The sequence below is a fragment of the Globicephala melas genome, chromosome 4 (genome assembly GCF_963455315.2).
Source record: "Globicephala melas chromosome 4, mGloMel1.2, whole genome shotgun sequence".
Classification (NCBI taxonomy): domain Eukaryota; kingdom Metazoa; phylum Chordata; class Mammalia; order Artiodactyla; family Delphinidae; genus Globicephala; species Globicephala melas.
Window position 1 is genome coordinate 83010541 of NC_083317.1, and position 12845 is coordinate 83023385.

The following is a 12845-nucleotide window of genomic DNA, read 5'->3' on the forward strand; positions in this document are numbered from 1 at the left end:
ACTTTTTAATTGGGTTGTTTGTTTTTTTGATACTGAGTTGTATGAGCAGTTTATATATTTTGGATATTAACCTCCTATTGGTCATATCATTTGCAAATATTTTCTCCCATTCAGTAGATTGTCTCCTTTGCTGTGAGAAAGCTTTTAGGTTTAATTAGGTCCCATTTGTTTATTTGTGCTTTTGTTTCCTTTGCCTTTGGAGACAGATCCAAGAAAATATTGCTACGATTTATGTCAAAGAGTGTTCTGCCTATGTTTTCTTTTAGGAGTTTTATGGTTTCTTGTCTTACATTTAGATCTTTAATCCATGTTTTAGTTTATTTTTGTAAATGTTCTCATTTTATTCTTTTACGTGTAGCTGCCTAGTTTTCCCAACACCATTTATTGAAGAGACTGTCTTTTCTCCATTGTATATTCTTGCCTCCTTTGTGGTAGATTAATTGAAAAGATCCATTCATTTTAGAAATAGGTAGTAATGAGGGATTTCCTTGGTGGCACAGTGGTTAAGAATCTGCCTGCCAATGCAGGGGACACGGGTTCCATCCCTGGTCCGGGAAGATCCCACATGCCGTGGAGCAACTAAGCCCGTGTGCCACGACTACTGAGGCTGCTCTCTAGAGCCCGTGAGCCACAACTACTGAACCCGCATACCACAATTACTGAAGCCCGCGCGCCTAGAGCCCGTGCTCCACAACAAGAGAAGCCACCGCAATGAGAAGCCCGTGCACTGCAACGAAGAATATCCCCGAGCACCGCAACAAAGAGTAGCCCCCTCTCGCCGCAACTAGAGAAAGCCCATGCACAGCAACCAAGACCCAACGCAGCCATAAATAAATAAATAAATTTATTGAAAAAAAAGAGATAGTGGCGATTGTTGCGTAACATTGTGAATATAAGTAATGCCCCTGAATGGTACACTTAAAAATGGTAAATACACTTAAAAATGGTAAAAATGTCAATTTTTATATTGCATGTATTTTGCCACACACACAAAAATAGTCCACTAAATTTTGCCATTCAGTGACTTCCACCTAACTTTGAATTGGAAGTGACAAATCTGCAATGTAATGATATGATAAAGGCAAATGTCAAGAGGGAAATCTAATAGAATCCTATGATGCCTACCAAGAGATTAGTACGCTCAACTAAAATCATATACTCATGGATTGATTCAGTATTTGGCTGTACCTATCTGTGTGAAAAGAGGTTTTCAAAGATGAAATTATAATATCTTGTTACAAACCAGCATTAACGATGAATTTACAATCAATTTTGATGAAAAGGGAAAACTATTTTTTAAAATTTTATTGAAGTGTAGTTGATTTACAATGTGTGTTAATTTCTGCTGTACAGCAAAGTGACTCAATTTTACATATATATTCTTTTTTGTATTCTTTTCATTATGGTTTATCACAGGATATTGAATGTAGTTCCCTGTGCTATACAATAGGACCTTGTTGTTTATCCATCCTGTATATAATAGTTTGCATCTGCTAACCCCAAACTCCCAATCCATTCCTCCCCTCTCCCCCCTTGGCAACCGCAAGTCTGTTCTCTATGTCTGTGAGACTGTTTCTGTTTCGTAAATACGTTAATTTGTCATATTTTAGATTCTACATATAAGTGATATCATATGGTATTTGTCTTTTTCTTTCTGACTTACTTCACTTAGTATGATAATCTCCAGGTCCATCCATGTTGCTGCAAATGGCATTGTTTCATTCTTTTTAATGACTGAATAATACTCCATTGTGTATATATACCACATCTTCTTTATCCATTCATCTGTCGATTGACATTTAGGTTGCTTTCATGTCTTGGCTATTGTAAATAGTGCTGCTGTGAACACTGGGATGCATGTATCTTTTTGAATTATAGTTTTGTGTGGGTGTATGCCCAGGAGTGGGATTGCTGGATCATATGGCAACTCTATTTTTAGTGTTTTGAGGAACCTCCATACTGTTTTCCATTGTGGCTGCACCAATTTACATTCCCACCAATAGTATAAGAGGTTCCCTTTTCTCCACACTCTCTCTAGCATTTATTATTTTTAAACTTTTTAATGATGGCCATTTTTACAAGTGTGAGATGATAACTCATTGTACAATAGTTTTGATTTGCATTTCTCTAATAATTAGTGATGATGAGCATCTTTTCATGTGCCTATTGGCCACCTGTATGTCTTCTTTGGAGAATTGTCTATTTAGATCTTCTGCCCATTTTTCAGTTGGATTGTTTGTTTTTTTGTTATTGAATTGTATGAGCTGTTTGTATATTTTGGAAATTAAGCCCTTGTCAGTCGCATCATTTGCAAATATTTTCTCCCAGTCCATAGGTTGTCTTTTCATTTTGTTTATAGTTTCCTTTGTTGTGCAAAAGCTTATAAGTTTGATTAGATCCCATTTGTTTATTTTTGCTATCATTTCTATTGCCTTGGGTGACTGACTTAAGAAAACATTTGTATGATTTATGTCAGAAAATGTTTTGCCTATGTTCCCTTCTAGGGGTTTTATGGTGTCTTGTCTTACATTTAAGTCTTTAAGCCATTTTGAGTTTATTTTTGTGTATGGTGTGAGGGTGTGTTCTACTTTCATTGATTTACATGTGGCTGTCCAACTTTCCCAACACTACTTGCTGAAGAGACTGTCTTTTCCCCATTGTATATTCTTGCCTCCTTTGTCAAAGATTAATTGACCATAGGTGTATGGGTTTATTTCTGGGCTCTCTGTTTTGTTCCACTGATGTGTATGTCTGGCTTTGTGCCAATACCACACTGTGTTTTATTTTATTTTTTTGCGGTACACGGGCCTCTCACTGTTGTGCCCTCTCCCGTTGCAGAGCACAGGCTCCAGATGCGCAGGCTCAGCGGCCATGGCTCACAGGCCCAGCCGCTCCGCAGCATGTGGGATCTTCCCGGACCGGGGCACGAACCTGTGTCCCCTGCATCGGCAGGCGGACTCCCAACCACTGTGCCACCAGGGAAGCCCCACACTGTTTTGATTACTGTAGCTTTGTAGTATTGTCTGAAGTCTGGAAGGGTTATGCCTCCTCCATTGTTCTTTTTCCTCAGGATTGCTTTGGCAATTCTAGGTCTTTTATGGTTGCATACAAATTTTAGGATTATTTGTTCTAGTTGTGTGAAAAATGTCATGGATAATTTGATAGGGATCACATTAAATCTGTAGATTGCTTTGGGTAGTATGGCCATTTTAACAATATTAATTCTTCCAATCCAAGAGCATGGGATATCTTTCCATTTCTTTGAATCATCTTCAATTTCCTTTGTTAATGTTTTATAGTTCTCAGTATATAAGTCTTTCACCTCCTTGGTGAGGTTTATTCCTAAGTATTTTATTTTTTTGATGTGATTTTAAAAGGGACTATTTGTTTGCATTCCCTTTCTGATATTTCATCGTTAGTATAAAGAAATGTAACCAAGGGAAAACTATTTTAAACCCCAGTTAAGTGAAATGTTATTCCCTCATAAAAGAATTTCATTCTTCTCATTAGTAGACCTGTACCACCAAAAAAATTGTACTCAATTAGTATTACTATATTTTGAATTTTGGCAATAAACATTTGGTAGAAATTTGTTTTCTTTTGTAACATAAGTACCTGCATAATATCCTCTATTTTGTCTCTTGGCCCACAAAGCCTAAAATATTTACTAGCTGGACCTTTACAGAAAATTTTGCCAACCCCTACCTTAGAGCACTGATGTTTCACTTTTTGTTCTTTTCCAATATATGCTTTGAAAGCCTTCACAATTTCTCTCTGTGCTCCACTTTAGCTGCATCCCACAGATTTTGATGTGTTACAATTTCTTATTATTTAGCTCAGAATATATATACTAATTTCGACTTGATGTCTTCTTTAACTCGTATTATTTAGAAGTGTGTTGCAATTTTTAGATATTTGGAGATTTTCATGTTATCTTTGTTACTGACTTCTAATTGAATTCCCTCGTGGTCAGAGTACATATACTGTGATATCAGTCTTTTGAAATGTGTTACGGTTTGCCTTGTGACCCAGCATATAGTTCATTTAGGGCAGCTATCCAGTGTGTACTTGAAATGGTATTATTTTAATTTTTGTCTTCTTTTGAAGCTTAGAACATCCAAATAAGGCTGGTCCTTGTCACCTTCTGTACCTACTCTGTATGTATTCTCAGTTTCTACTCCCTTATAGAGAATATGTTTGTATTTTTAGTGTGTCTTTCTGCTTTCTCAATCCAATGGTTTTCTTTTCTTCCCCTTGTGGTTATGGGCAGCTTAAAGGTTAAATAAATATTAAGTAAACAAAACAAAACAAAAAAACCTTTGTTGTGTACTTGAATCTCAGTAGACTTAAGTTCATTTTTAGGTGCCATAAATAAGTGTTCACCTAATAACTAAGGACTTTATATGAGTTCATTCTTTTCTTGGTGTTGACTCCTTTGTCATGTTTTGTTGTTATTCTCTTGAAGGTAGACTTTGTTTTGAAGTTTGCCTTGCCTTTGACAAAAGGGAAAAAATGCTTCCCAGTTGCTGTGTACTTGACTGATACTAAGCAGTGACTTATCTGAAGATTCATAAGTGTGCTGTGAACTAAAGCTATTGTATTTGAGGAGAGAGCCACATAGGCATGCAGGTGACCCCCAGGCACAAATCCTTAATATTTGAGTTGCCTCTGTTTTGTGTGTAAAAGAGGTGGTGTGTCAAAATAGAGACTCCACTTTGTGTGAGGTACAGTGTGTTAGGTGCTGCACCACTTAACTTTTTCTTGATCTGGGGATCTATTCTTTCTTGCTAGTTCACAATAATTGCTGGAAATATTTGTGAGAATGTGAGAAAAGCATAAGGTCCTTATCATCCTTACTTGAGGAAAAGAATGCTTATGTTTCTGCAACAGTAACTGCAAAAGTAACTTTGGTTGATAAACAACAAGATCCTACTGTATAGCACAGGGAACTATATTCAATATCCTGGGATAAACCATAATGGAAAAGAATATGAAAAAGAATATATATATATGTATAACTGAATCACTTTGCTGTACAGCAGAAATTAACACAACATTGTAAATCAACTATACTTCAATAAACTTTTTAAAAAATTAAGTGACTTTGGGTTACTTTTAGAGTAAACGGGCATAGACGTGTCCAGATTTTTGGTCCACCCTCTTCTGCCACAGTCAGACTTTGAATTATACGCATTTTTGTTAATATGATTAATTGGTACTTGTAAACTTTATAGTAAAATATGTATAACTTTGTATTTCCACCCATGAGACTCTTTGCTTCATGCTGCAGAAGTCTGGGTAGGAGCTCTTTAGCGGGGCAGCCAGGGTGAGAGCCCCGCTTCTGCTCTCCCTGTTGCTGATAAGAGAGAGAGAGGAGGCATGTGTGCATCCTGGCTTTTTCTGCATGACAGGGCTGATAAGGCGGGAGTGGGGGGGGATTGTGAAGTTTTTGCCATAGAAAATGGGCAATAGAATTTGCAGTTAGTAGTGTAGTAATTGACTCTCAGTCTGTATTGGGAAATGAAAGATAAAACATTTTAGTGATAAAAATATAAATTTTAAGATATACAACCCAATGAGTGAATAATGATGTAAACTGTGGACTTTAGTTAGTGATAATATATCAGTATTGGGCTGTCAGTTGTGACAAATGTAGCACACTCATGCAAGATGTTAATTATGGAGGAAACAGGGGGAGGAGAGGGGGGAGGTGAGGAGGTATATGGGAACTCTCTGTACTTTCTGCTCAACTTTTTCTGAAAGTACTCAAAAAATGAAGTCTGTTAGTTTAGAAATTTTAAGTATCTGGTTTAATGTTCCTTAGCAAGTTCATATCATACAAGTTAGTGTTTAACCTACTGACCCTTGGGATTTCTTGGGTAAGATGAATCTGGTTTGCAGTTTGAGCTGTTAATGTCAGGCAGATTTGGTGCTCTCTGTTTTTCTACTGTTCCTTAATTGTGCTTTTGCCTTCCCTCCCTATCTGTTGAAACAGCTGGATTGCCAAGATGCCTTGGAAGCAGCAGCCCGAGCTGAGGGCCTTTCCCTGGATGCCTCCATGCATTCTCAGCTCAGAATCCTGGATGAGGAACATCCCAAGGGAAAGTACCATCATAGCTTAAGTGCTCTGAAGCCCATCCGGACCACTTCCAAGTAAGAGGTTCTGCTGGTTAGTGGCTTGTCTGTGAAGCACCAAAAAAAATTCGGGCTAAGATTAGACTATTTGGGGAAAACCTGGGTTTAGCCAGGAGTTCTGTATACTAAACATTGTATTGTAAGTGTTGGCTAGCCTCTCCACGTGTGTTGACAGTTTTGTGCTTTGGGTTTTCTGTCCTCAGACACCAGCACCCAGTGGACAATGCTGGGCTCTTCTCCTGTATGACTTTTTCTTGGCTTTCTCCTCTGGCTCGCATAGCCCACAAGAAGGGGGAGCTCTTAATGGAGGACGTGTGGTCTTTGTCCAAGCACGAGTCTTCCGAGGTGAACTGTAGAAGGTAGGCGTCTCTGATCCACCCTCATCTCCCACGTACTGGTTGTGTAGGGCCTGAGCTAGGAGTGTGGGTCCGGCAGTGTCAGGTCCAGAGCTCTGTGTCCTTTTAGGATCTGAGCTATCCTATGGAGGGAGGGTAGCCTGGGGGTGACTTTCCCTTTGCTCTTCTGCTTAACTCCTATATCATCTTTAATCCTGTTTTAACCACGGGCTTTCTCTCTCTCTCTCAGCCCCGCTTCTCTTCCTGAGTCTGCAGGGAGATTATGTTGCTGCCTTGTGACAGAATACATTTTTGTGGTAGCCGATTGTCATGATTAAAATCTAGTTACGACTCTACATTTTACCACAGGATCCTTCAGAAAGGGTTGGGGACCCTTGAGGAAGGAAGTTCTTATCCACAGGCAGATTCTATTCAGGGATAATTTTTCTGGGTGGAAGGAGAGACTTTTCGTTCTCATCATTTTCTGAATCCCGAGAGGCTCCCTATACAGGGTAAATATGTAGTTACCCAGGAAAGGTCTTTCTTCCCCAGAAGGTGAAGACTGTACATAACTTGAAAGGAGAGACTGGTGTGAATGGTGGCAGGAGGGAGGTTGGGGGGGTGGGGGTTGGGGGTGGGGGGTGGGGTTTGCGTATTCCCTGGGGAGATGTGTGACGGAGGACATGTGCCCTTGTTAAGACTAGAGAGACTGTGGCAAGAAGAGCTGCATGAAGTTGGGCCAGACGATGCTTCCCTCCGGAGGGTTGTGTGGACCTTCTGCCGCACCAGGCTCATCCTCTCCATCGTGTGCCTGATGATCACGCAGCTGGCTGGCTTCAGTGGACCAGTAAGTCCTAACCATCCTTCCTAACAGTCTCCAGGGCCCCAGCCATGGCCAGCTGTAACCTTCTTGTTCTGTTGCAGGGGTTGCCCTCACCTTTGGGCTAGTTAGCAGCCTTAGAGATGCCTCCAGGTCTGTTGCAAGGGCGCAGTTGATGTTGGGGTGAATGGTGGTTTGTGAGAACTGGAAGGAGGAGGGGGCTGTGTTGCCAGAGGAGAAGCGGACCTGGCTTGCTTCCCTGGGGTGGGGGTGAAGCTGAATGACTCCAGCTCTGCCCAGGGCCGCGCTGCTTTGCGGCGTATCGACACGAAACGACAGTCCCGGTTCGGGAAAGGTGTCTCACAGTTCCGTGAGCAGCCGAGAGCAGTGTTGTGTGGCGTAGGCTGTTGCGTTGGTGCTGGTGACACACTGAAGGTCTGGGGGCAGAGTTGTCACATGTTTGACGGTTCTATGGCACATGAGCCCTCAAGAAGCTGGAGGACTGTTGAGGTTCTTAGAGGCTAACCTGAAGTCCATTTCAAGTTCTGGTTTATAGTGTAAACCGTGTGGCAGGTGTTGGGGTTGCAGCCCTGGTTTTCCTAGTGTTGCTGAAGCAGAGTAGGGGAGAAGAGTGACGGTCACGCTGTTTTCTGGACACCTGTTTCTTACACCTGCTGTGCTGCCTTACACTTGAGACTTTGATTAAATCTATTCTCTACATATTTGCCTTGAGGCATCGGAGCCGTAGTACTCCTTATTCTGTGCGTTTTCCGTGTGTGGGTAAGCTGGAGGGTCATGGTTTTGGTAAGTATGGGCCTAAGGTGCATGGTGATTAGGTAAAACTAATTTGCAGTTTTTCTGTTATGTTTTTTTGTTTGTTTGTTTGTTTGTTTTTGTTTTTAATGTCTGATGCCTTTTAAAAGTTTTGATCTCTTTTCTGGAGCAGAGAACACTACTTTTCTGGTATTGGGTTTCTTATTCATTGACCAACTAACATACTTTTGTATAAGTTTTAAGTAAGAGGGACCATGTAACTGAATATCATGTCACTGACCAAAATGGCAAACGTTTTCGTAGGACCAGCTTCCCCCAAGAAGAGCTTCTGTCATTGTTTCACTACAGGGCTGGTGGCTGATCTGATCTTTGGAAGAATTCTTGCAGCTGGGTAGCACGGTATACAGGCTTCCTTGATTCCATTCGGCCAACGCAAGAATTTAATTGGCTCCTCCCACCTCCCCCCCCCAAAAAATTCCATAGATTGTTGGGACTTTAATTTTTTACTTGGGAAAAAAAGTTTCTTATGCTTGTTCAGCTTGGGGGGCCTTACAGTCACTCACTTGAGCATCTGCATATTCCTTTATCTCTCTTTTAAGGCACAGCGCACTGGAATACTAATCTCTAGTAAACTCTTCTAGATGCCAGGGAAAGCTGAGAGCCTTCCTTTAATAGGAAGACAGCAGCACGCTTTTCCTTTTCTCCACCCTCTTGAGGAAGAGCACCTTAAGGCCTGTGTTACTTTGGGAGATTTTCCCCTAGAACAATCAAGAAAGCAATGGTCCCATCCACAGTGTCTCTAATTAATAAAAAAAGATTTCAAATTGTAAGCAACGAAAACTTCTTTTTTGGAGCTCTAATTCTGACAAATTTCTTTTTAATTGGAAATTTGAAGGATCGGGTTTGAGATTAGTATTAGCAATGAGCATACCTTCCATCTGTGGATTTAAATCCTCTGGAAGAACATCCATTTTAGATTTTTGCACATTTTCTAATACGGCGAGGCTTTCAAACTGGCTTAGTCTGTTCTTACAGAAATCTACGTAAGATCTGACTCCCCAGATACCATATATTTTTTTTACTCTCCCCTCAGGTCTCACTGAACCTTGGTAGCCATATGCAGAGCAAATAAAACACAATCAAGTGACTGTGTTTTGTTTTGTTTTTTAACTGCTGGCCAGCTGGGGCTGGACATTAATGATCAAGACGATCTAAGGTTTCAGTGATGCCAGTGGACCACTGCTCTGCACACGGTGTCCAAGGGTCACCATAGTGTTAATGGAGAGCCAGAATCCCTAAGGGTATGGTCCTGACCTACGATGAGTGACCAAATTGCTAAACTTGCAGAGGTGATTTGTGGCCTTCTTGGATTAAAACAGTTTTAAAAGACCAGGCCTGACCTATGATTTGTGTGTAAAGAATTAGCATCCGCCCTGTAGATCTGCAAGAGACGGCTCCCTCCTGCAGTGCTATCTCTTGGTGAATGCTAACTCTGCTCACGGGCCTTTTGGGGAAAGGACAGTGAAAAGCCTCTAGAGAGGTAAGTTTCCCACCCTTCCAACCTCTCTCCAGCTGCAGCTTGCTTGATGCTGTCAGGATCTGGATTTGGGGGGAGTGTCTCTGTAGTGGAACCAGTGACAGAAGCTGTTCTTTAGAATTTTCAGGATGGCTGTATTCTGCGGTCAGAATGAGAGAGTCAAGCTGGGCAGAATCTCTCGCCAAGAGTTCAGGTAAGGTAATGTTTATTCACTGGGAATGCTTTCCACAGCCAGACAACTATGCTGACAGTCTCAAGTTTTCTCCCAGTTTGTTTAAATTTAAATGATTAATTTGTAACCTTTTAAAACGAAATTTTGGTTAGATTTTTCATGAAAACCTTTTTTTTTCTTTGTTCCATACAAAATGGTTTGAAATGTAATTGTTTTTTAAAAAACCCCTATGTGTTGGAAATTCTTTAATCTGTTTCCTCTTTTCCCTCCCCTTTGAAAGTTTTGCATAGTGTAAGCATTCATTTTGTCTTTCACCTTCCCTCTGCTCCTCCTCTCTGGGAGGTACTAATGCTATTACCTGGTGCTGAAAAATGGCACAATAAAGGTATGGGAAGGAAGGAACCCCAAACTACAACCTGCTGTCCTTTCACGCCTTCCTTTGGAGACTGCTCCGTCAGTGCCGAGGTGTGTGAGAAAATGCTTTACTGCACCGCCATCTTACTGAGTTGCTTCACGTGAGGAAAATGGGGTTTTGACCCTGCCACTCAGTGACTCAGTTCCACATTTTGGATTGCATACTGGAAAAGAAGCCAATCTTCTTGCTAGTAAACCAACAACCCAGCTGTATGCAGTGGTGACCCAAGCAATGGATATAAAACCTAAAAATCTGAGGGAGGGGAGAGGTGGGATACAATAGTTCTTGGAATCTGAAATCTCCTATTTATTTGATCAGGTTATTTACTGAGACTTGACATAAATCTGATTGGTGGGAATCTCTTAGGATCTAGTCGACATCTGATATTAATTTCCTCTCAGGAAAAGCAAGAAATACCGATTTACCCAGAGAGAGTCTGGGTTCTGGAATTCAGCATTAGCTGCTTCAGGACAATTGCTTCTGGCCTCCATTTTTATCTGTCATTCAAGCGCTGGTCTCCAGCTATAGTACCCTTTGCTATAAGGATCGGTGTAGATGGGTGAATGGGTTTCTCCTTAATTTTATTTTCTTCCTTCGGGGAGGGGGATTGATTTGGCTTTCTTTTGTTGTGGTTTGTTTTGTTTCATTTTTGGCAAGATCAACTTTAGCTGCAAGGACTCGAAAAGACTCTGAAGGATGCCACCCATTTTTCCTTGAGGCCTAGATTTTTGTATTCCCTCCTGAGCAGAGGTCACTCCTCACAGCCTAGTGAACCAATAGGACCAGTGATTTTAAGCAGAGCCAACTCTTTGGGGAGTTTTCAGTTTTGTTTTTTTAATTCTCTTTCCTTAGCAGCAAGGTCTTTATTCCTGGAGAATCTCCTCTATTGCAGGCTAACTGCAACTTCAGGAGCCCTAACCGATTAAGTGCTGTCAGCTTGATGCGCTACTCCGGACTCTGGAAACAGATATTGGTTCTATGCTGTAATTTCCACTGTGTGTAGTTAAAACAACAGTCGAGGCCAGACCTATTGGCTGGCTAGCCCTGTATAACTCGACTCTGTATGTTCCCATGTATGTTACCGCAATGCTCCTCCTGTTGTACAGTGTCTGTGAGATGCTCTTTGAAGATGGTACTTTTTATTTTTTTCATATTCAATAAAAGTACATTACCTCCCACTTCCTGGTATTTAATCCTGTTGCTGAATGTGCCTCGTGTGAGTGTGTGCTCCGGCGTTGCAGGACCTCAGAGCTGGAGGTGGCACTCGGTGGTTCTTGGGGGCTGCTGCCTTCCCTCCCTGCAGGTGGTGTTAGACATGTGCTACCTGAGGTAACATGTTTTTGTTTTTGGGAGGGAGCGGGGAGTGTGGGAGGGCCCTGGGGAGGGTCTCTGGATTTTGAATAGTCAGCTTTGTTTGCTCTCTTCTGTACTATTAAACTGCCGATGTTTATTTTCAGGAATGTTTTGCAAATGCACTTCTCACTCTTCCCCAGTCCAACTGTAGGTACACTGTTCCTTTTTATCAAATAAGCACGTTTGAAACGATCCAAAAAAAAAAAAAGGGTCTTAATTTCATGTAAAGAAATGTATCATTGTGTGGAGATACTGGAAATAAGGTCAAATATATACTTTTTAATGACCGTGTGTTGAGAATGAATTTCAGCTCATGGACAGGTTTATGTTACATTAGAAAGAGTATGGGTTTTGGTGGTGTCCTGAAAGAAGAAAGTTTCAAATTAGACCTACCTCCTGCAAATTGCTCTGCGTAAATAGCTGCAGGTGGGCCGTCAGCAATAGTTGGTCCTCCGAGAAGGTCTTTCTCTGCTTAGGCACTTATCACTGTACAGTGGAGCTGCCTCCTCTTTCTAACTTAACATAAAACTGTGGTGTGGCGTGTGAGTGCCGTGGAGAAGCTGACGGTGGTGTGTGTTTCTCCCTGTAGGCCTTCGTGGTGAAACACCTCCTGGAGTACACCCAGGACACAGAGTCTAACCTCCAGTACAGCTTGCTGTTAGTCCTGGGCCTCCTCCTGACAGAAATCGTGCGTTCTTGGTCGCTTGCGCTGACGTGGGCATTGAATTACCGAACTGGGGTCCGCTTGCGGGGGGCCATCCTGACCATGGCGTTTAAGAAGATCCTTAAGCTGAAGAACATTAAGGAGAAGTCCGTGGGTGAGGTGAGCGAGGGGTGTTGGCTTCAGGGCAGAGAGAAAGCTCCCAACCTGAGCTTCTTCCTTCCCTTGGGTCCCCGTTCTGTCCTTCCTCTTCCTCCTGAGGCAGTGCCTGCGTCCTCGCAGTGTCCACTCACTGCTCTTTGTGTCTCGTAGCTCATCAACCTGTGCTCCAACGACGGACAGAGGATGTTCGAGGCAGCTGCTGTTGGCAGCCTGTTGGCTGGAGGACCTGTTATTGCCATCTTGGGCATGATTTATAATGTCATTATTCTGGGACCAACAGGCTTCCTGGGATCGGCTGTTTTTATCCTCTTTTATCCTGCAATGGTGAGTAAGCTTCCTTACCGTATTTTGGCAGCTTCTCTTTAGATGAGTTACTTCCACTGGGCTATATATAGTAGGCACCACCGAGGTATCACATCCTTGATTGGAAATTTCCTTTAAGCAGGTACCTGGTTTGGAAATGTCTGGAAAGAGCTAGACA

At 41.8% G+C, this 12845-nt stretch overlaps 1 protein-coding gene across 7 annotated transcripts in view; it reads left to right on the forward strand.

Annotated features, from left to right (window-relative positions):
* The window catches only part of ABCC5 (ATP binding cassette subfamily C member 5), a 194906-nt gene that overhangs the window by 127676 nt on the left and 54385 nt on the right, over positions 1 to 12845 (forward strand). For 4 of the 7 annotated variants that reach the window (XM_060298352.1, XM_030862253.2, XM_070045473.1 and 1 more), the window contains exons 3-7: positions 5996 to 6153; positions 6339 to 6494; positions 7170 to 7317; positions 12131 to 12364; positions 12515 to 12688. In XM_060298352.1, coding sequence (XP_060154335.1) covers positions 5996 to 6153; positions 6339 to 6494; positions 7170 to 7317; positions 12131 to 12364; positions 12515 to 12688 — 870 coding nt within the window. The other 3 variants (XM_070045475.1, XM_070045474.1, XM_060298354.2) reach the window with 3 other exon arrangements.